The sequence below is a fragment of the Ranitomeya variabilis genome, chromosome 5 (assembly GCF_051348905.1).
Source record: "Ranitomeya variabilis isolate aRanVar5 chromosome 5, aRanVar5.hap1, whole genome shotgun sequence".
Lineage (NCBI taxonomy): Eukaryota > Metazoa > Chordata > Amphibia > Anura > Dendrobatidae > Ranitomeya > Ranitomeya variabilis.
In genome coordinates this window covers 299,827,401-299,851,247 of record NC_135236.1, presented here as the reverse complement: position 1 = coordinate 299,851,247, position 23,847 = coordinate 299,827,401, and the positions used below count along the sequence as shown (strand labels likewise).

Genomic DNA, 23,847 nt, shown 5'->3' with positions numbered 1-23,847 from the left:
CTATGCGCCTCAGTAGGATGTTGCCACGATCTTAAGGCATGACTCCTACTGGTTCTATTCTCCTTTGTACTGTGATCTCGCTTCTCACTTCTCCACAATAAACTTCGCTTCGTGTCCTTTCTAAGAAGCCTGCCGCTATATCACTTAAGCACGGCTCCGTAACGATCTGTCCTTTTCGCTAGGCCACTGTCAGGATCCCACCCCTGACAGGTCCTCTCCCGAACTCTCCCGGGCTGCTTTCTCCCTAACTTCCTGTCCAACCCCCAGTTTTACCAGAGCGTGAGGAGTGGCCTACTAGATAGAACCACTCCCCCTGGTGGCCGGAGTGTGAAGTGTGTGTGTGTGATACCTGGTCAGGCGAACTCCTTTAGTGCAATCAGACGTAACATCACTCCCCTTAGTGGCAGAGCGACATTACTGCAACGACCAGGACTCTGGGGCGCTGCACTAGCATAGGGCCTATAGGGCAAGTTAGGGTTAGCCACCGTGGAGCAGGGGCGCCAAATATCGCATTTAGGGTGCCAACTTCTGCTGGTAGGCAGGGATGTTATAGTGCACACGTAGGGCATCCTAGGCCATATTTGGTATTACCTGGGACCTCTCCTATAGAACTAATCTAGTCCACTTGTCCCTCCTGTAATAATTTTCTTAAAAACGTATTCCTTTATACTCTGGTGAGTTTAGGAGGAGACAGAGACTGTGGCGTTCTATTGGAGTCTGTGTGAGTGTTTCAAGACACGGTTTATCAAAACAGTCATCCATTACATATACAGCTCTGGCAAAAATTTGAGACCACTGCAAAATTTTCAGTTGTCTGATTTTTCTCTTTATAGGTGTATTTTTGAGTAAAATATAAATTGCTCTTTTAGTCTATAAACTTCTGACAAAATGTCTCTGAATTTCCAAGCAATAAATTTTCTGAAAAGGAGAAATGGTCAAAATAAAAAAACCAAAACAGTGCTTTCAGACCTCAAATAATGCAAAGAAAACAAGTTGATAATCATTGAGAAACAACAATGCTAATGTATTAACTCAGGAAGAGTTCAGAAATCAATATTTTGTGGAATAACCATGATTTTTAATCACATCTTTCATGTGTCTTGGCATGCTTTCCACCAGTCTTTCATGCTGCTTCTGGCACAAAAAGTTAAGCAGTTCTTCTTCCATTCCAGAGGTTTTCAGTGGGGTTCAGGTCTGGAGATTGGGCTGCACATGACAGGGTTTTGATGTGGTGGTCTCTTAATTTTTGCCAGAGCTGTATATGTTTATGACTATTTTTGTTTTCTTAGGTGTCTATTTTAGACTACCGTATATATTGAACAAATGTTATAAGGGTTGTATGTTCACGCTGAATCGAAAAGTATACCCAACCCGTGGCTTTTTTCAGAATACTTAAACAGAGACATGGGTTTTTTGGCACAGTATTCGCACAGACACTGTTGCAGAGTAGAAAAAATAGTTTTTATGTACAGTACTCCCACAGACACGGGTGCAGAATATAACTATTTTTTAGGCACACAACTCGTACAGACACAGCGGCAGAGTTCACAGAGGGTTTTTTTGGAAAGTACATACATAGGCTTTTTGGCACAGTATCTGACACCGGAATGTTTGACTACCCTGCCTCACGGCTTGTCCATGAGTAGTGACTAGCATCACACCATGGGAATAATGGAAGGCACAGAGAGGAAAAAAGCTGAAGAATATATCATGATATATCATGCATTTTAAATATATAGTAGGTCAGAAATATTTTTATTAGTTAAGCACATGCTTATTTGGTAAATTAATCTCGAATACAGCTCTTGCATGAATTAACAAATTAAGAGACCACTGCAAAATATTCAGTTTCTCTGATTTTTCTCTTTATAGGTATATTTTTAAGTAAAATGTAAATTGTTCTTTTATTCTATAAACTACTCACAACATGTCTCCGAATTTCCAAGCACTAGTTTTTGTATTTTTTTTTACAAAGAAAAATGGTAAAAAAAATTAAAAAACAGTGCTTTCAGACCTCAAATAATACAAATAAAGCAAGTTCACAAATTCATAATCATTTAGAAACAACAATACTAATGTTTTAACTCAGGAAGTGTTCAGAAATCAATAATTTGTGGAATAACCATGATTTTTAATCACAGCTTTCATGCGTCTTGACATGCTTTCCACCAGTCTTTCACACTGCTTCTGGTGCAAAAATGTAAGCAGTTCTTTGTTTGATGGCTTGTGTCTATCCATCATCCTCTTGATTACATTCCAGAGGTATTCAATGGGGTTTAGGTCTGTAGATTGGGCTGCCCATAACAGGGTTTGGATGTGGTGGTCTCATATTTTTTGCCAGAGCTGTAATAGGTTCACCTTATTATATTCTTAAAAATAAAATGTTAATATTTGTATAAATTACATGCAAAACTAGATCACAAAACTAAATGTCTTTCTTTCTTTCTTTCTTTCATTCCCAATTTCTTTCTTTTTTTTCTCAGAATTGTGTCGCTATCCCTCAGACTTGGCCATCACTAACCTCACTGCTGAAAAGTTCCTGGCTGGTTCACAGCTTACATTCAACTGTGATCCAGACTACTTTGCTGGCTTTACTGATGATTTTTCCTACACATGTGATAATTCTAATGGCGTTGTTAGGTGGATGTCAGAGGATTGTCATTGCCATAGTAAGTGATTCATTTAATATGAGCAGTGTGTATATTACAAGATGGTTAGAGAGAACCCTAAAAGGGAAATTTGACCAAATGAGTATCCATCAGAGATTTTTAGTAAATGTTTTTAGTTTTAGTTTTAGTTTTTTAAGTCCATCTAGTTCAACCCATATCCAGGGCCGATTTTAGGCAAAGTGGGGCACTAGGCAAAAGTTTAAAATGGGGCCCCAAATGCTAACATATTACACATCACACAGAAGCATTTCTGTTGTATTTACATGCGCTGAGTTCAGGCCTCTAAACGAGTGTGATCAACAATATTAAAGTCGTTCAATCATGTTATCTGCAGCACATCTACAGTTTACACCGGTGATGTGCTGCTGAGAACAATTATTTCTGTTCCGGCATTAACAATCCAATCACTCGATGAATATGCAGCATTTTGCTTGTTAGTATAATACAACCCATAGTCCTCCACATAGTATAATGTGCACCACAGTCCTCCATATTGTAAAATGCACACCACACAGTCTTCCATATAATATAATGAGCCCCATAGTCCTCCATATAGTATAATACACTCCCCATAGTCCCCCATATAGTATAATACACTCCCTATAGTCCTCCATATATTTAAATACACTCCTCAGTCCTCTATATAGTATAATACATTCCTCAGTCCTCCATATAGTATAATACACTTCTCATAGTCCTCCACATATTAAAATACACTCCTCAGTCCTCCATATAGTATAATACACTCCTCACTCCTCCATTTAGTATAATACACTCCTCGGTCCTCCATATAGTATAATACACTCCTCAGTCCTCCCTATAGTATAATACATTCCTCATAGTCCTCCATATATTAAAATACACTGCTCAGTCCTCCTTATATTATTAAAACACTCCTCATAGTGCTCCATATAGTATAATGCACCGCCATAGTCATCCATGTAGTACAATTCACTTCCCATAGTATGATGCACCCCATAGTTCTTTATATAGTATAATGTCTTCTCCCTAGTCCTTGATACAGTATAATGCAGCCCACATACAGTATAATGCTGCCACCCCACAGAGTATAATGTAGCCCTCTGAGTATAATGCTGCCCTGCCATACAATATAATGTAACCCACCATAGAGTATAATGCAGCCCCCTCATATAATATAATGCAGCCCCTCCATAGAATATCTGGTAGCCGCCTCATAGAGTATAATGCAGCCCCCCATAGAATATAATGTAGCCCCTCCATAGAATACAATGTAGCCCTCCTCATGTAGTATAATGCCGCCCACCATAGAATATAATGTAGCCCCCTTATAGAGTATGATGCAATCACCCCTCATAGAATATAATAAGTTTAATACATAGAATAAATTTAATACATAGAATATAAAGTAGCCCCCATAGAATATAATACAGCCCACCTCCCCACAGAATATAATGTAGCCCCATCAGAGTATGATGCAATCCTCCCTCACAGAATATAATACAGCCCCCCATAGAATATAATGTAGCACCCCCAGAGAATATAATACAGCCCCCCACACATAGAATATAATGTAGTTCCATCAAAGAGTTTGTTGCAGTCCTCCTTTCTAGAATATAATACCCACATAGAATATAATGTAGCCCCCAGATAATATAATACAGCCCCCCATAGAATATAATGTAGCCCCAGAGATTATAATACAGCCCCCATAGAATATAATGTAGCCCCCAGAGAATATAATACAGCCACCCATACAATATAATGCAGCCCCCCATAGAATGTAATACAGCCCCCCATAGAATATAATGTAGCCCCCAGAGAATATAATACAGCCCCATCAAAGAGTATGATGCATTCCCCCCCCATAGAATATAACACAGCCCCCATATAATGTAATACAGCCCCCCATAGAATATAATACAACCCCCCATAGAATATAATACAGCACCTGATAGAATGTAGTACAGCCCCCCCCCATAGAATGTAATACAGCCCACCTCCCATAGAATATAATGTACCCGCCATAGAATGTAATACAGCCCACCTCCCATAGAATATAATGTACCCCCCATAGAATAGAATACAGCCCACCTCTCCATAGAATATAATGTAGCCGACCAACCCCACCCCGGGAATGGCCCCACAGTCCAGTAATCACTCTATGCTAGATTTAAAAAAAACACACACACAATCCTCACTTCTCCTTGTGCCCCACGCTGCTCCCGGCTCAGCTCTGGTCTCAGCGGCTGCAGTCTGCCCTGCACACAGCAGGTATGCGATGATGTGACGTCATCGTGCACCCGCAGTGTCAGAGGCCGAGAATGACGGGAGAGGGAGCGTCAGCTGAGACTCTCTCCTCTATCATTGCATTTAACTGTACTGGTGTCTGACACCAGTATAGTTGAGTGCATCGTTGCTGGCGGGGGGCAATCGGCGCTGGCGGGGGGAGTCGGCGCTGGCGGCAGGCGACTAGCTGGGGGCCCCTGGGGGAGCGGAGGCCCTAGGCAGCTGCCTGGTCTGCCTGCCGCTAACGTCGGCCCTGCCCGTATCCTCACCTAACATGCCCTAACATGTTGATCCAGAGGAAGGCAAAAAAAAAAACCATGTGGCAAACAGTAAGCTCCAAATTGGGGGAAAAAATTCCTTCCCGACTCCACATACGGCAATCACACTATTTCCCTGGATCAACGCAAAATCAAGGAATCTAATATATATAACCTGTAACATTATACTTTTTCAGAAAGGTATCCAGTCCCCTCTTAAATTTAAGTAATGAATCACTCATTATAACATCATACGGCAGGGAGTTCCATAATCTCACTGCTCCTAAAGTTAAGAATCCGCGTCTGTTATTATGATTAAACCTTCCTTCCTCCAGACTTGGAGGATGCCCCCTTGTCCCTGTCTTAGGTCTACGAGTAAAAAGGTCATTAGAAAGATCTTTGTTCTGTCCCCTCTGCTCTCCTCGCCTTCTCTTCCAGTTTGGTCGATATGTGACCGTTACAGCCAATTAGTGTTCACAAAAGTGACGCTTTGTTGGGTGAGAGTGTCGTAGGGCTACACATTACAGCCACTGATCTTGGGGAGCACTGCATCTGTGAGATCAACCTGATCAAAATATATGTCATGGTGTGGAAATTAGTTACTGACAATGATATATATTTTTACCATATGTTGTGAACCGTTCATGTACCCCTATTCATTGCATTTTTGTAGTAATGAAGAAGTCATTGTAAGTATCAATGAACTCTTAAATTTAATTATGATCTACTATATCTATTGTTTATATCTCAGAGGTTCATGGCAGAACTACAAATATACAGATTGGAAAGGAGTCATCTAATTGTGAAGTGCCAACTAATGTGAATGAAACAATAACAAAAGGTAATAATAATACTTAATATGATCATTTATTTCCTTTCTTATTCTAGAAATAAACTAGGCTAGGTTCACACTAGTGTTTGTAATTCAGGACAGAAATATGAAATTCATGCAGAAATTGGTTCAAGTCTATGATATTAACCTAGCCTTACCTTCATTTTAAGTCTTTGTATTTTATTTTATACTGTTCATTAAAAAAACTAAGTACATTGTTCAATTCTATGGTTTTACATATCCGGACATACTAAAGAAACATCTGGTCCTCAGAAGGTCTTAAACTTAAAATTAAAAAAGTACACCTTTACTGCTACCATAGTAATGAAGAGAGCAAGTAACAGCTAGATTCAGTTGATTAATTGCTCACCAGCAAGTGTGATCACCTCTATAAAAGCAGGTCAGGGTGCTGGTCTGATGCATTCAGGTTGGTGTTAGTAAAATGCTAACGAGGAAAGACATCAGCAATGATCTTAGAGAAGCAATTGTTGCTGCCCATCAATCTAGGAATGGGTACAGGCCATTTTCAAACAATTTGGAGTCCTTCATTCTACAATAAGAAAGATTATCCACAAGTGGAAATCATTCAAGATAGATGACAATTGTCCTAAGAGCAGACTTCCAAGCAAATTCATGCATCATTCGAAATGTGCACCACTCAGAGAAATTGCAAAAAAAACAAGAGTTACAGTTCAGACTATAAGGCTACGTTCACACGATCCTTTTTTCACTGCGGATTTTTCTGGTCCTTTTTTTTGAAAATCCGCAGTGAAAACCGCAGTGCTTTTCTCTGCGGGTTTTGATCCTTTTTCTACTGCGGATTCCACTGCGGGTTTCCAACTGCAGTTTCCTATTGGTGCTGTTGGAAACCCGCAGCGGAATCCGCAGAAAGAAGTGACATGGTACTTCTTTTTTCCGCAGGCAAATCCGCGCGGATTTTCCTGCGAAAAAAAGGATCGTCGGAACAGCGGGTTTTGTTTTCCATTGGGTTACATTGTACTGTAACCTGCATGGAAAAAGGATGCGGATCCGCAGCTGCAATTCCGCTGCGGATCCGCACCAAAAACCGCAGCGTGTGAACGTAGCCTAAATGCCTTGGCAAATTAACCCCTTCTCGACATGCGCCGTACATATACTGCTCTGCGGGAGGTGTGTTCTCGCAAAGAGCAGTATATCTATGGCAGCACGATCGCGCGGCCTCACGCTGAGCGCTGCAGCGATTGTGACAGCTGACACCCCGCAGCAATGTCCACGATCGGTGCTAGCACCAATCGCAGGCATTTAACCCCTCTGATGCGGCTGTCAGTAGAGAAAGTGGCATAGAGAAGCATCGTATAGGGAGGGGGCTCCATGTGTGCTTCCTTCAAGCCAACATGATGCGATCACATTGGCATGATGATTGGAGACCCAAGATGGTCTTCTGGGTCCTTGAGGGAAGGTGGCATGCCTCCTTCCTTGTCTGTCAGATCGCTGATCTGATACTCTGCTGCGCAGTGTTAGATCAGTGATCTGACATTATATAGTGATTAGTGATGAGCGAATACACTCGTTACTCGTGATTTCTCGAGCACGTTCGGGGGTCCTCCGAGTATTTTTTAGTGCTCCACTAAACAGGGGCCAGACGGAGTCCAGAGTAAATCTGCTTCCTAACAAAAAAAATGATGTTTCCAAAATTGTGCTTATGTAAAGTAGACATGTGAGAAATGTTGTTTATTAACTATGTTGTGCTATATGACTCTCTGATTTAAGGGCATAAAAATTAAAAGTTTGAAAATTGCTAAATTTTCAAAATTTTCACCAAATGTCCATTTATTTCACAAATAAACGCAAGTCATATCAAAGAAATGTTACCACTATCATAAAGTACAATATGTAACGAGAAAACACTCACAGAATCACCGGGATCCATTGAAGCGTTCCAGAGTTATAACCTCATAAAGGGACAGTGGTAAGAATTGTAAAAATTGGCCTGGTCAGGAAGGTGAAAACAGGCTTTGGGGTGAAGGGGTTAAATGTTCAAGTTCATATTGCTACAATTAGAAAAAGGTTGATAGTGTGACTTACTTGAGACAGACTGTTTTTCTAAAAAGATCATCATGGCAGCAAGGCTGTAGTTTGCAAAGTTGCATCTGAATTTTTGAAACATTGTCCTCTTGAAAGACGAGACCAAAGTGGAGATGTTTAACCATAATTCCTTGTCTCACAGTTGACAAAACCTAAACCCAGCATGTCAGTACAAACACATCATACTGTCAAGCTTGATGGTGGAGGGGGGATGTTTTAGCGCACAACCTTGGCACCTTTCAGCCATAGAGTCAAAATGAACTCCTCTGTATACCAAAGTATTCTAAAGCCAAATATGTCTTGATCTCAAATCAGTTGAAATGCTGAAGCAACACCTTAACCCCTTGATGACCGTCGATATGCCTACAGCGGCAGTTAAGGGTGCTTAAACCACAACTCCGCTTTTTAACGGCGCTGAGGTTTAAGTGTATAGCGCCCCCCAGCATCAGATTTTCTCCAGGGTCTCTAAGACCCCAGAGAACATGATTCGGGTCGGTTTTTACCGACTCCGGGGTTGCGATCACCGTTATTAACAGTATAACGGCGACCGCAAAAAATGTTTTAAAAAGTCAGAATTTCCATCAGAGGAGAGAGAAATAGGTTCCCCCGTTCCCCTGATCATCCCACCGGTATCTCTGGTGTCCAGGCATCCCCCCATGAAGTGCGGTGAAGGGTTAAAGATTGTTAGCTGGTCATGTGTGTTCTGCTGATGATCAGGATACCGTCATATAATGCATTTGTTATATATAGTCAGAAATATATGTTTTTATTGTACAGTTTACACCAGCTCTGTTATAAACAAAAAAATGGCGTGCACTCCGTATATAGTTAGATAAGTTCTGGCTGAACGTGGATAATCCAATCGAAAGTCATAAATTGAAGAAAACAGCCGCACTCAAGTTTTGAATTCTTAGATGCATAGCAAGAACAAAAGTTTATTCAGGTCACCACAATGTTTAGACAAAACGTACGATGTCAGCGTACGCCAGTGAGGCGTGTAGAAATGCAGATGCTGGTGGAAGGCTGCAGCAAAGAGCAGAGGGAGAAGGGCATCTGAGGCCAGGGGAGCGGTGTAATGGTTTAATGAACGAGGACATAGATAAAGATATGGGAATGGGGAACGGGATACTGCAAGAAGGGGAGGACAAAAGAGTGGGAATCCTAGTGGACGATGGTGGTAAGAGGACCACCCACTACCACTGACCACCAATGTCAGTGCTCCTCACCATCAGACTCCTTTCTCAGTTCTCCCAGGTATGCTCTTGACATTTTTGTCCTGCTATTCTGCAAGGTAAATGCTGCTCTAATCCTTTCCTCTCCCACCCTAGCCACCCACAGGATCTTAAGGGACATCCCCTTCCGTGCCATACCGGATCTCTTCGCCTATCTACTATAGGTATGTCCCCTTTCCCTCCCTATTATGCAGTTGTGATAGTCTCTCACTTAGTTCTATCCCTTCCTTCACAGTCCATACTGGGAAACTCTCCATATTCCTTCTACTCCAGCTCCGTGTGTTTACCTTTATCTTCTTATAAGGTCAGTTGTGTAGTTGTGTGTACACCCCCCAAACCTATGGTGTTGCATTTCTATGTAATTTTAGGTCCTTTGCCAGCCTTCCTGTTCGCCCCCTCGTAATGCTTTATATAGTCCGCTCTCCATGACGCTCCTGCAATCAAATTGATTTGGGCTTGTTTATTATTCCTGTATTCTTGTATAATGTTTGTATATATCTGTATATATTATGCACATAGGCCACAACCACATAATGTAGAGTTTCATGCATCTCTTCACATGCCTGTTGTTTATCTATCTATGTCTCCTGTAACCCTATCACGCTTCTAATTATGTATATACTTATTATTTTAGTGAGGTTTGACAAAGACCCATCACGGGGTCGAAATGTTACCTACTTTATACCCACTACGGAGACCCTCTCCACTTTTTGCCTAAACATTGTGGTGACCTGAATAAACTTTTGTTCTTGCTATGCATCTAAAAATTAAAAACTTGAGTGCGGCTGTTTTCTTCATTTTACACCAGCTCTGTGACATTGTAAAAGGTATTACATTTATGCTAAACCAACTAGACTTGGAATATTTATCTAACGATATTTGTGCAGACTGAAATTAGATCATACTATGCCAAATGTACAGTATTAAATTGTAAATTACATTCCAAAACAAGTATGACCCTTATCTCTTCTACAGATTACTGTGGTCCAATACCATCTGTAATAAATGCACAATTAGACTTGTCTCAATCAAAATTTCCAATAGGACAAGAATTACATTACAGATTGAAGTGTGATCATCTTGACGACAACAGAACCCATGGAGTGATGAGATGTCAGGATTCCAGTGGAAGCGTTGACTGGATCAAGTTATATGATGAATGTATCAACAGTGAGTATCCAGTAATAAATATATAATTGAAAGGTTATTCAGCGAATAATTGTTGCTTTACTCTGATTGATCAAATAAAACATAACAATTATTGAATACTAGATGGTGGCCCGATTCTAACGCATCGGGTATTCTAGAATATGCATGTCCACGTAGTATATTGCCCAGTCACGTAGTATATTGCCCAGTCACATAGTATTTTGCCCAGTCACATAGTATAATGCTCCATGCAGTTATGGCCAAATAGATGCCCCATATAATGCTCCATGCAGTTATGGCCCCATATAATAATGCTCCATATAATGCTCCATGCAGTTCATTATGGCCCCATAGATGTCCCATATAATGCTCCATGCAGTTATGGCCCCATAGATGCCCCATATAATGCTCCATGCAGTTATGGCCCCATAGATGCCCCATATAATGCTCCATGCAGTTATGGCCCCATATAATGCTCCATATAATGCTCCATGCAGTTCATTATGGCCCCATAGATGTCCCATATAATGCTCCATGCAGTTATGGCCCCATAGATGTCCCATATAATGCTCCATACAGTTATGGCCCCATAGATGCCCCATATAATGCTCCATGCAGTTATGGCCCCATAGATGCCCCATATAATGCTCCATGCAGTTATGGCCCCATAGATGCTCCATATAATGCTCCATGCAGTTATGGCCCCATAGATGCTCCATATAATGCTCCATGCAGTTATGGCCCCATAGATGTCCCATATAATGCTCCATGCAGTTATGGCCCCATAGATGCTCCATATAATGCTCCATGCAGTTATAGCCCCATATAATGCTCCATATAATGCTCCATGCAGTTCATTATGGCCCCATAGATGTCCCATATAATGCTCCATGCAGTTATGGCCCCATAGATACCCCATATAATGCTCCATGCAGTTATGGTCCCATAGATGCCCCATATAATGCTCCATGCAGTTATGGCCCCATATAATGCTCCATATAATGCTCCATGCAGTTCATTATGGCCACATAGACGCTCCATACAGCATTGTGCCACATGTAATGCTGCTGCTGCAATAAAAAAAAAAAAAAATAACATACTCACCTCTCGTCGCTGCTCCTCAGCGTCCCGTCTCTCCGCACTGACTGTTCAGGCAGAGGGCGGCACACACACTAATACGTCATCGCGCCCTCTGACCTGCACAGTCACTGCAAGAGGATGGGAAGACAGAGTGGCGCCCGGCGGATGGAACGCGGACAGGTGACTGAAATACTCACCTGCTCCTGGCGCTCCTGACGCTGTCCCTGCCTGTCCCATGGTACCGCAGCTTCTTCGCGCCTGGGCGAGAAGGAACTGCCATGACGCAACGGTCACATGACCGTGACGTCATGCCAGGTCCTTCTCGCGCAGGCGCACAGGGCCTGTGATGACGTCGCGGTCACATGACCGTGACGTCATGGCAGGTCCTTCGCGCATACCATCCTTGCCACAGAAACCTGCCGGCGGAAGGTGAGTATATAATGATTTTTTATTTTTTTTATTATTTGTAAACATTAGATGTTTTTACTATTGACGCTGCATAGGCAGCGTCAATAGTAAATACTTGGTCACACAGGGTTAATAGCGGCGGTAACGGAGTGAGTTACCCGCGGTATAACACGGTCCGTTACCGCCGGCATTAACCCTGTGTGAGCGGTGACTGCGGGGAGTATGGAGCGGGAGCCGGGCACTGACTGCAGGGGAGTAGGGAGGGACTAATCGGACTGTGGCCGTCGCTGATTGGTCGTGGCAGCCATGACAGGCAGCTGGCGAGACCAATCAGCGACATGGATTCCATGACAGACAAAGGCCGCGACCAATGAATATCCGTGACAGAAAGACAGAAGGACAGACAGACAGAAAGACGGAAGTGACCCTTAGACAATTATATAGTAGATGAATAATAACAAAAAATGCTACTGTGTCTGATGTTGCTTGCTTACTCTGGCACCCTGTAGTATTATTTTGATTAACTTATTCTGAATGTTCATCTATTATTTTTAGTGCTATTAAGATTAAGTAGTTTCTGGTATGCTGATTATTGACTGGCCGGTAAAATAGCAATAATCAATCTTGTACACAAGAGCATTGAGGACAAGTGGGTCAAAGTTATATATACTGTATATATTTCTCTTTCACTTATATAGTAACAGTTAATTAGTTGTTATCTACTATATAATTGTCTAAGGGTCACTTCCATCTTTCTGTCTGTCCTTCTGTCTGTCTGTCTGTTGGCAACTTCCGTCACTGAAATCCCGCATCGCTGATTGGTCTCGCCAGCTGCCTGTCCTGGCTGCCGGAACCAATCAGCGACGGGCACAGTCCAGCCGAGAATTAGTCCCTCCCTACTCCCGTCCAGTCAGTGCCCAGCGCCCGCTCCATACTCCCCTCCAGTCAGCGCTGACATAGGGTTAATGCCACCGTTAATGGACCGCGTTATGCCGCGGGTAACGCACTCCGTTAACGCTGCTATTAACCCTGTGTGTCCCCAAGTTTTTACTATTGATGCTGTCTATGCAGCATCAATAGTAAAAAGATGTCATGTTAAAAATAATAAAAAAACAAAAAACTCGCTATTCTCACCTTCCGTAGTCCGCCCAGGCGCGCGCGGCTGCTGCCAGCTTCCGTTCCCAGAGATGCATTGCGAAATTACCCAGAACACTTAGCGGTCTCGCGAGACCGCTAAGTCATCTGAGTAATTTCGCAATGCATCCTGGGAACGGAAGATGGCGGCAGCCGCGCACACATTGGCACAGCTACGCTGGATCCCGGTGGGTGAGTATATAACTATTTTTTATTTTAATTATTTTTTTTAACAGGGATATGGTGCCCACACTGCTATATACTACGTGGGCTGTGTTATATACCGCGTGGCTGCTATATACTACCTAGCCAGTGTTAGATACTATGTGGGCTGTGTTATACACTCACCGGCCACTTTATTAGGTACACCATGCTAGTAACGGGTTGGACCCCCTTTTGCCTTCAGAACTGCCTCAATTCTTCGTGGCATAGATTCAACAAGGTGCTGGAAGCATTCCTCAGAGATTTTGGTCCATATTGACATGATGGCATCACACAGTTGCCGCAGATTTGTCGGCTGCACATCCCAAAGATGCTCCATACAAGGAAGGATGGATCCATGCTTTCATGTTGTTTACGCCAAATTCTGACCCTACCATCCGAATGTCGCAGCAGAAATCGAGACTCATCAGACCAAGCAACGTTTTTCCAATCTTCTACTGTCCAATTTCGATGAGCTTGTACAAATTGTAGCCTCAGTTTCCTGTTCTTAGCTGAAAGGAGTGGTACCCGGTGTGGTCGTCTGCTGCTGTAGCCCATCTGCCTCAAAGTTCGACGCACTGTGCGTTCAGAGATGCTCTTAGGCCTACCTTGGTTGTAACGGGTGGCGATTTGAGTCACTGTTGCCTTTCTATCAGCTCGAACCAGTCTGCCCATTCTCCTCTGACCTCTGGCATCAACAAGGCATTTCCGCCCACAGAACTGCCGCTCACTGGATTTTTTTTCTTTTTCAGACCATTCTCTGTAAACCCTAGAGATGGTTGTGCGTGAAAATCCCAGTAGATCAGCAGTTTCTGAAATACTCAGACCAGCCCTTCTGGCACCAACAACCATGCCACGTTCAAAGGCACTCAAATCACCTTTCTTCCCCATACTGATGCTCGGTTTGAACTGCAGGAGATTGTCTTGACCATGTCTACATGCCTAAATGCACTGAGTTGCCGCCATGTGATTGGCTGATTAGAAATTAAGTGTTAACAAGAAGTTGGACAGGTGTACCTAATAAAGTGGCCAGTGAGTGTATACTGCGTGGGCTGTGCTATATATTACGTGGCCAGTGTTATACACTGCGTGGGCTCAGTTATATACTGTTTGGCCTGTGTTATATACTGTGTGGGCTGTGTTATATACTGTTTGGGCTATGTTATATACTGCGTGGCCACTGTTACATACTGTGTGGTCTGTATTAACACATCGGGTATTCTACAATATGTATGTATGTATATAGCAGCCACATAGTATATAGCACAGGCCACGTAGTATTTGTCTGCTATATACTACATGGCTCCTATATACTACGTGGCCTGTGCTATATACTATGTGGCTGCTATATACATACATACATATTCTAGAATACCCGATGCGTTAGAATCGGGCCACCATCTAGTGGTTCATAACCATCTATATCAAAGCTACTGCAACACCATGCTCATGGGTTAAGCGACAGTTTATCAAAAGAACTATATACTACATTTCTAATTGGAGATATTTATTATTATTATTATGATAGGATCTAGGAGATGGGTATACCCCTTAAAGCTACTGGGCAGAAGTGCTCAGCTCAATCATTAGCATAGACTTTTCATCTGCGCTGTTGTATTGGTTTGAGAGATTGAGATGGGTCTGAGAAACCAGACCCCACAGATCAACAGGGATTTTAGTGAGCTACACTGTATCAGAAATGTTAATAAATTAAGATACACTTTCATTGTTCTTTTGTGATTAATTTTTCCATAGAAAGTAAAGGGTCACATCCAAACAACATTGGTTCACATGGAAAATGCAACAGGTCACATCCAGTAGAAGTAACAAATTGTACAGGTAATGTAAGTAGATTATAAAATATTTTTATTCACTAGTTGTGAAAATATTTTTCATTTGCCATATATAATTACATATATACTAGCTCAGAAAATACAAAAATATGCAACGTTTGGGAGAGGAGAAGAGACTTTTTTTTTTTTTTAACCTTTCCTTGGCATATAATGTTGAATGAACTATATATAAGGAAACATGAAGACTAATAGGTTGGGACTAGGGATGAGCGAACCTGAACTGTAAAGTTCGGGGTTCCTGCCCAACACCTAGTGTCCTGTACCGAACCCTGAACATGGACTTTTTAACGGATGTCTGGTTTCTGTTCTGTTTCGGATGTCTAAAAAAAATTCTTGAAAGGCTGCAGCACAGTCAATCAATAAGCTTTTAGGCTGTGGGCACTTCCTGAGCCATCACAGCCATGCCAAGAGTTGGCATGGCAGTGATTGGGGCACTAAGTAACCCAGAGATAGTATAAATGCCTCATCACGAGTGCCGCCGCTATTCTTCTCTGCTGGCGTGAGGGACATAATTAGACTGTGCACTCTGCAAAAAAAAGCCTATTTGTGTACTCTGCACGTATTTCAGTGGGAGTACTGTGCCAAAAAGCCGCTGTGTGTACTCTGAACCCTCATCTGTGGGAGTACTGTACCTTTAAGCCTCTGTGTGTACTCTTTACCTATATATATGGGAGTACTATACCAAAAATCTGAGGTGTTTGTACTCTTAACCCCCGCATGTGGGAGTACTGTGCCTTTAACATGAGAAATGGCATTCACTGTCCCTTTAAAATTTTCCTTTATTATAAAAGGTTAAAAGAAAGCAGCATGCTCAGAATGTGACTCTGTGTAGACGATGGCCATTTCACACTTCACTACACTTCAATGAGTCCTGGAGTCAAACGTGAAAGGTCTTTCTCCACACAGAATCACATTCTGAGCCTTATGTAATATTTTAACCTTTTCTAATAAAGGAGGATTTAAAGGAACGGTGAATGTCATCTCTCTTTTTCTCACATTCCACAAACTGTCTTATTTTTTGATTGGAACCCAAGATTCCTGTTGTATGAAGGTTTAATCTGGGATTTAGCAGACAAATAAGGAGAACACATGGTGCTGGACTTTTCTGTTTGAGTATTTTTCCCACCATACTGTGCCTTTAAGCCTCTGTGTCTACTCTGTAACCCTAATTGTGGGAGTACTCTGTCTTTAGGCCTCTGTGTGTACTGTAGTACAGCAGTATCCACATTGAGCAGTGATGAGGCAATGACCCACCAAAGTTCAAAACAAAAGTCTCTTTAATGTTCAACTCACAGCAAAACACAGCACACGATATCCTCCGGATCTCAGTCGGGAACCGTATCCTCCAGATTGCAGTCAGTAAGCACGCCAGTCCACCTCTGAGACCTGTTGCCGTGGGCGACTGCACCGCCGTGTACATTGTGGGTGCCAGACCTTTCAACTCTGCTTGCCTGTGTTGCCTCACACAGGTGGAGCTCTGCAGAGCCTTCTACCCTACACACTTGCCAGACCAAGCTAACACTGACCCTGACACACTTAAACCCTTTACTGCAGGGCTTTTAATTGGAATCTGTGGCCATAGGCCACACGGGAAAACCTGGCCAGGAATGAAACGGACTGCACCACTAACATCCTGTAGTCCGTTTCAAAATACAAAAGCCCACAGCAGGTTTTCCCTAAATCTGCCTTGGACAACCAGCATGTCCAAGACCTATACTCACTTTTATCCTGCATTGCAATCACAGCTACGCCTGTGACTGCAATGCACTCTCATGGCCTCAATACGCCTCTGTGCACATTGTGGGGGGAACACACACAGCGACCCTTATATGTGACACTGGTCATTGCCTCACATACCCCCTTCCTCTGTTCAAACCTGTGGGGTTGAGCATTTCTCACGCCACATGGGCGCGTGACAGGGCATCCGCATGACCATGTGACACCCCACCCGACACAGTACTGAGAAACCAAAGTAGGGACCGGAACCATTGGTTGACGCAAGCATCCCTCCCCTTTGTGTTTCTTCTCCATACTTTGTTACCCGACCAACCACCTCCCCGTTCTCCGTTGCAGATGACACGGCCACTTTCCTGACTAACAGTAGATTTGGGCCAGTTTTGGGTGGTCTCAACCTTGTTTATTTGGGGTTCCCTACCCCGCAGCTCATCCTGTAACCTAAGTACCTGCCTTTGGGCCCTTGGTACCGTTTCCTCTGTACCCTTACCCGTGCCTTGGTGACTACGTCCCGCCGAAACGCCGAGGTCCATCCTGGCAACTCCGGGCATACATTCGTACCATGTCGCACCCGTACCAGAGCCTTCCGACACTGCTGTCTAGCGAGAGCTCTATGCATTTTACCCTGACCCCCGGCCACATCCTTGGCCAAGGGTTCCTCGTGCATACGTCTGTAGTTGCCTCCATGACCACACACTCCCGGTTCCTCCCAGCTTTCATTTTATACATGCGTCTCTGCGTGGGACCCTGGAACTGAACTGTCCTGAACTTACCAGGGGACATTTTCAGCTCGGTGCTCAGTGGGGTCTCCTCGACCTCTCCTGCCAATATCTCTAGGGGATACCAATTGGGGTTACACTCTGTCCCTAGGTTGGCCACCCCTATGGCAGGTATCCCTGACTTGGGATCTTCGGGTTCTATGCCCGAAATAACACCTTGGGAGGATTGACCCTGGTCTCCCACAGGGACCAGAACAGGGGCAAGTTTCTTCTCAACACAGTCCCTTATGGAAGGATCTTCACCACATCTTTAATGTCCCCACATGATGTAGAAAAATTAACCTCCGCGGTCGGGTACTGCTGGATTTCCCCATGGATACCCATCACCTCCACTTTTTGTCCTTTGGGGTTGACCCTGGCAACAAGAGACCCATGGACCAAAACAGCAAAACACAGCACACGATATTCTGCTGATCGCAGCTGGGAACCATATCCTCCAGATTGCAGTCAATAAACACCCCAGTCCACCTCTGAGACTGGTTGCCATGGGTGACTGCACCGCCGTGTACGCTGTGGGTGCCAGGCCTTTCAGCTCTGTTTGCCTGTGTTGCCTCACACAGGTGGAGCTCTGCAGAGCCTTCTGCTCTGCACGCTTGCCAGACCAAACTAACACGGACACTGACCCCGACACACCCAAACCCTTTACTGCAGGGCCTCTAACTGGAATCTGTGGCCATAGGCCACATGGAAGACCCAGGCCGGGAATGAAATGGACTGCACCACTAACATCCTGTAGTCCGTTTCAAAACACAAAAGCCCAGAGCAGGTTCTAGCTTGGACAACCAGCATGTCCAAGACCTAAGCTCACTTTTATCCTTCATTGAAACCACAGCTACGCCTGTGACTGCAATGCACTCTCACGGCCTCAATACGCCTCCATGCGTATCGTCGGGGGAACACACAGCGACCCTTACATGTGACACCGGTCACTGCCTTACAGTACTCTTCATCTCTGCCTGTGGGAGAACTGTTCCAAAAGGCCTCTCAGTAAAATGCAGCCGTGTCTATACAAGAAGTGTGCATAAAAAATTATACTCTGCAGCCATCTCTTTGCCATTTGTGGGCCAAAAAATTAATTTTACGCTACCGCTGTGTCTATATGAGTAGTGTGCCTAAAAAATAATTCTACTCTACCACTATATCTGTATGAGTTTTGGCTGTGCCTAAAGAAAAAATGTTTACCGTTGTAGGCTGAGACTAAAACATAACTCTGCCTTTAAGCCTCCGTGTATACTCTGCACCCCTGCCTGTGTGAGTACAGTGCCTTTAAGCCTTTGTGTGTACGCTACAAACCTGCCTCTGGGAATGCTGTGCCAAAAATCCCCTGTGTCTACTCTGAACCCCTGCCTGTGCAAGTACTGTGCCTCTAAGCCTGTGCACAGGCACAACAACATGTATTACCTCATATGTGCATATGTGGAAAAAAGGAAATCCAGCTCCAAGAGCTAAAATTACTTAACTTTAATAGTATTCATTTAAAATAGAAATAGGCTATAGGACATTAAAAAAACGGATATACCGGATGGAGAGTGCCTGTATAAACTGTACGCGTTTCGAACACACAAGTGCTCTTAGTCTCAGGCTGAGTCAGTGCTGGCCCCCGCGAGTGGACCTCTCTACCTGCTCCGTGCCCTGGGACTTGAAATACTTACCTCTCCCTGTTCCACCGCTGTGGCATCTTCTGCGTCCCCTCTGTGACGATCAGGTCAGAGGGCGTGATGATGTCAGTACTGTGCACCCTCTGCCTGAACAGTCAAAGTGCAGAGAGCTGGATGACGCTGACACTGACGAGTCTGGAGCAGAGCAGCGACCAGCGAGGAGAGGTGAGTATTTCTTTTTTTTTAATGTTTGGATCATCTTATGAGGCCAATTACATAGGGAACAGTATATGGGGCCAATAACATATATATAGCAGTATATGGGGCCAATTACATATGGAGCAGTATATGAGGCCAATTATATATGAAGTATTTTATGGGGCCAATTACATTTGAAGCATCTTATGGGGCCAATTATATATGGAGCTGTTGTGAATTCCGTTCTGGAGCTCCCTCCTGTGGTTGCTAATGGTATTTTTGTGAGTTCTGCCCTTGGGCTCCCTCTGGTGGTTTTGAGTGGAACTGCTGCTCCTTTAGGTAGCTGTGGCAGCTGCCTTCACTAATCGCCTTGCCTGGGTTTGTTATTTAAACCTGCTCTGGGCTTTAGTTCATGCCAGCTGTCAATGTTCTTGGTTGGATTTGGTTCTCTCCTTGGATGTCTCATATGGCCTGTCCTTGTCAGCAAAAGATAAGTTTTTGCTAGTTTTGTTTGTCCATTTGCTTGGACTCTATTGCTTTGCAAATATGTCTCTTTTTGTCCAGCTTGTCACTATGTCATATTCAGGCTAGCTGGAAGCTCTGGGAAAGCAGATTTGCCCCTCCACACCGTGAGTCGGTGTGGAGTTCATTTTTGTAAACTCTGCGTGGATTTTGTAGTTTTTAATACTGACCGCACAGTATCCTTTTCTCTCTGTCTATCAAGTTAGTATTGGCCTCCTTTGCTGAAATCTGATTTCATTTCTGTGTACGTCATTTCCCTCTTCACTCACAGTCAATATTTGTGGGGGGCTGTCTTTCCTTTTGGGGTTTTCTCTGAGGCAAGATAGCTTTCTATTTCCTTCTTTAGGGGTAGTTAGTTCTTAGGCTGTGAAGAGGTGTCTAGGGAGAGTCAGGAACATCCCACGGCTATTACTAGTGTTGTTGTTAGGATTAGGGACTGCAGTCAGTAGAGATACCACCTTCTCAGAGCTCGTCCCATGTTGCGTTTTAGCCACCAGGTCATATCAGTGTGGCCTCTTAACCACCAGGTCATAACAGTACAGCTGGCCACAAATGTGTTAAATGCATCTCAAAAGAGGGAAAAGAAAGTTCTGAGCCATTTTTTTTCCTTTGCAGCTTGTTTTGTCTTTTTTTTCCCCTTAATCTCTGGGTGGTTCAGGATTTTGGTGCTGATATGGAGGTTCAGGGTCTGTCCTTGCGCGTGGATCAACTCGCTGCAAGGGTACAGAGTATCCAAGATTATGTTGTCCAGACTCCGGTATTAGAGCCTAGAATTCCTATTCCTGATTTGTTTTCTGGGGATAGATCTAAATTTTTGAACTTTAAAAATAATTGCAGATTGTTTTTTGCTCTGAGACCCCGTTCCTCTGGTGACCCCATTCAGCAGGTGAAGATTGTTATTTCTTTGCTGCGTGGCGACCCGCAGGACTGGGCATTCTCCCTTGAGCCAGGAAATCCTGCATTGCTTAATATTGATGCATTTTTTCAAGCGCTCGGATTGCTGTATGACGAGCCTAATTCTGTGGATCAGGCAGAAAAAACTTTGCTGGCTCTGTGTCAGGGTCAGGAAGCAGCAGAAGTATACTGCCAGAAATTTAGAAAGTGGTCTGTGCTCACAAAATGGAATGAGTATGCCCTGGCAGCGATTTTCAGAAAGGGTCTTTCTGAAGCCCTTAAAGATGTTATGGTGGGGTTTCCTACGCCTGCTGGTCTGAATGAGTCAATGTCTTTGGCCATTCAGATTGATCGGCGCTTGCGCGAGCGCAAGGTGGTGCAACATATGGCAGTGTCCTCTGAGCAGAGTCCTGAGCCTATGCAATGTGATAGGATTTTGACTAGAGCAGAACAGCAGAAATTCAGACGTCAGAATGGCCTGTGTTTTTACTGTGGTGATTCTACTCATGCTATTTCTGATTGCCCTAAGCGTACTAAGAGGGTCCCTAGGTCTGTTACCATTAGTACTGTACAGCCTAAATTTCTCTTGTCTGTTACCCTGATTTGCTCATTGTCGTCCTTTTCTGTTATGGCATTTGTGGATTCTGGCGCTGCCCTGAACTTAATGGACTTAGAATTTGCCAAGCGCTGTGGTTTTTCCTTGGAGCCTTTGCAGAGTCCTATTCCCTTAAGGGGGATTGATGCTACGCCATTGGCCAAGCATAAACCTCAGTACTGGACACAGTTAACCATGTACATGGCTCCAGCACATCAGGAAAATATTCGCTTTTTGGTGTTGCATAATTTGCATGATGTTGTTGTGCTGGGTTTTCCATGGTTACAGGTACATAATCCAGTGCTGGATTGGAGATCTATGTCTGTAACTGGTTGGGGTTGTCAGGGGATACATAGTGATATTCCTTTGATGTCCATTTCCTCGCCCCCTTCTTCTGAAGTTCCTGAGTTTTTGTCGGATTTCCAGGATATATTTGATGAACCCAAGTCCAGTTCCCTGCCTCCTCATAGGGACTGCGATTGTGCCATTAATTTGATTCCTGGCTGTAAGTTCCCTAAGGGCCGACTTTTCAATCTGTCTGTGCCAGAGCATGCCGCTATGCGGAGTTATGTAAAGGAGTCCTTGGAGAAGGGGCATATTCGCCCGTCTTCATCACCATTGGGAGCGGGATTTTTCTTTGTTGCCAAGAAGGATGGCTCCTTGAGACCCTGTATAGATTATCGCCTTCTCAATAAGATCACTGTCAAATTCCAGTACCCTTTACCTTTACTTTCTGATTTGTTTGCTCGGATTAAGGGTGCCAGTTGGTTTACTAAAATCGACCTTCGAGGGGCGTATAATCTCGTGCGTATTAAACAAGGTGATGAATGGAAAACAGCATTTAATACGCCCGAAGGCCATTTTGAATATCTTGTGATGCCATTCGGGCTCTCTAATGCTCCATCAGTATTTCAGTCCTTTATGCATGATATCTTCCGGAATTATCTGGATAAATTCATGATTGTGTATTTGGATGATATTTTGGTTTTCTCCGATGATTGGGAGTCTCATGTGAGGCAGGTTAGGATGGTATTTCAGGTCCTTTGTGCTAATGCGTTGTTTGTGAAGGGGTCTATGTGCCTCTTTGGAGTTCAGAAGGTTTCTTTTTTGGGTTTCATTTTTTCTCCCTCGGCTATTGAAATGGACCCTGTTAAAGTCCAGGCCATTCATGATTGGACTCAACCTACATCTGTAAAGAGCCTTCAGAAATTTTTGGGCTTTGCCAATTTTTATTTCCGCTTTATTGCTAATTTTTCTAGTGTGGTGAAGCCGCTGACCGATTTGACGAGGAAGGGCGCTGATGTGATGAATTGGTCCTCAGCGGCTGTTGATGCCTTTCAGGAGCTTAAACGTCGTTTTACTTCTGCCCCTGTGTTGCGTCAGCCAGATGTTTCTCTCCCTTTTCAGGTTGAGGTTGATGCTTCTGAGATTGGGGCAGGGGCCGTTTTGTCTCAGAGAAATTCTGATGGCTCTTTGATGAAACCATGTGCTTTCTTCTCCAGAAAGTTTTCGCCTGCTGAGCATAATTATGATGTCGGCAATCGGGAGTTGTTGGCTATGAAGTGGGCATTTGAGGAGTGGTGACATTGGCTTGAAGGAGCCAAGCATCGCGTGGTGGTCTTGACTGATCATAAGAATTTGATTTACCTCGAGTCTGCTAAGCGGTTGAATCCTAGACAAGCTCGGTGGTCTCTATTTTTCTCACGTTTTGATTTTGTGGTCTCGTATATTCCGGGATCTAAGAATGTGAAGGCTGATGCCCTTTCTAGGAGTTTTTTGCCTTATTCTCCGGGAGTTCTTGAGCCGGCTGGGATACTCAAGGAGGGGGTGATTCTTTCTGCCATCTCCCCTGATTTGCGGCGGGTACTTCAGGAGTTTCAGGCTGATAAACCTGACCGCTGTCCTGTGGGGAAACTGTTTGTTCCTGATAGATGGACTAGCAGGGTAATTTCTGAGGTTCATTGTTCGGTGTTGGCTGGTCACCCTGGGATTTTCGGTACCAGAGATTTGGTGGCTAGGTCCTTTTGGTGGCCTTCCTTGTCGCGTGATGTGAGTTCGTTTGTGCAGTCCCGTGGGACCTGTGCTCGGGCTAAGCCTTGCTGTTCCCGTGCCAGTGGGTTGCTTTTGCCTTTGCTTATTCCTGAGAGGCCCTGGACACATATTTCCATGGATTTTATTTCTGATCTTCCTGTTTCTCAGAAGATGTCTGTCATCTGGGTGGTTTGTGACCGGTTTTCTAAGATGGTCCATTTGGTACCGTTGCCTAAGTTGCCTTCCTCCTCTGATTTGGTTCCATTATTTTTTCAGCATGTGGTTCGTTTGCATGGTATTCCGGAGAATATTGTGTCTGACAGAGGTTCCCAGTTCGTTTCTAGGTTTT

The 23,847-nt window shown here is 43.8% G+C and overlaps 1 protein-coding gene across 1 annotated transcript in view; it reads left to right on the top strand.

The window, feature by feature from the left end:
- Nucleotides 1–23,847, top strand: part of LOC143773630 (uncharacterized) — a 138,696-nt gene that overhangs the window by 86,851 nt on the left and 27,998 nt on the right. The window contains exons 2-5 of the mRNA XM_077261026.1: nucleotides 2,484–2,669; nucleotides 5,946–6,035; nucleotides 10,298–10,492; nucleotides 15,050–15,133. Of these exons, the coding sequence (XP_077117141.1) occupies nucleotides 2,645–2,669; nucleotides 5,946–6,035; nucleotides 10,298–10,492; nucleotides 15,050–15,133 (394 nt within the window). The 5' untranslated portion in view covers nucleotides 2,484–2,644. The remainder of the gene's footprint in view (nucleotides 1–2,483; nucleotides 2,670–5,945; nucleotides 6,036–10,297; nucleotides 10,493–15,049; nucleotides 15,134–23,847) is intronic.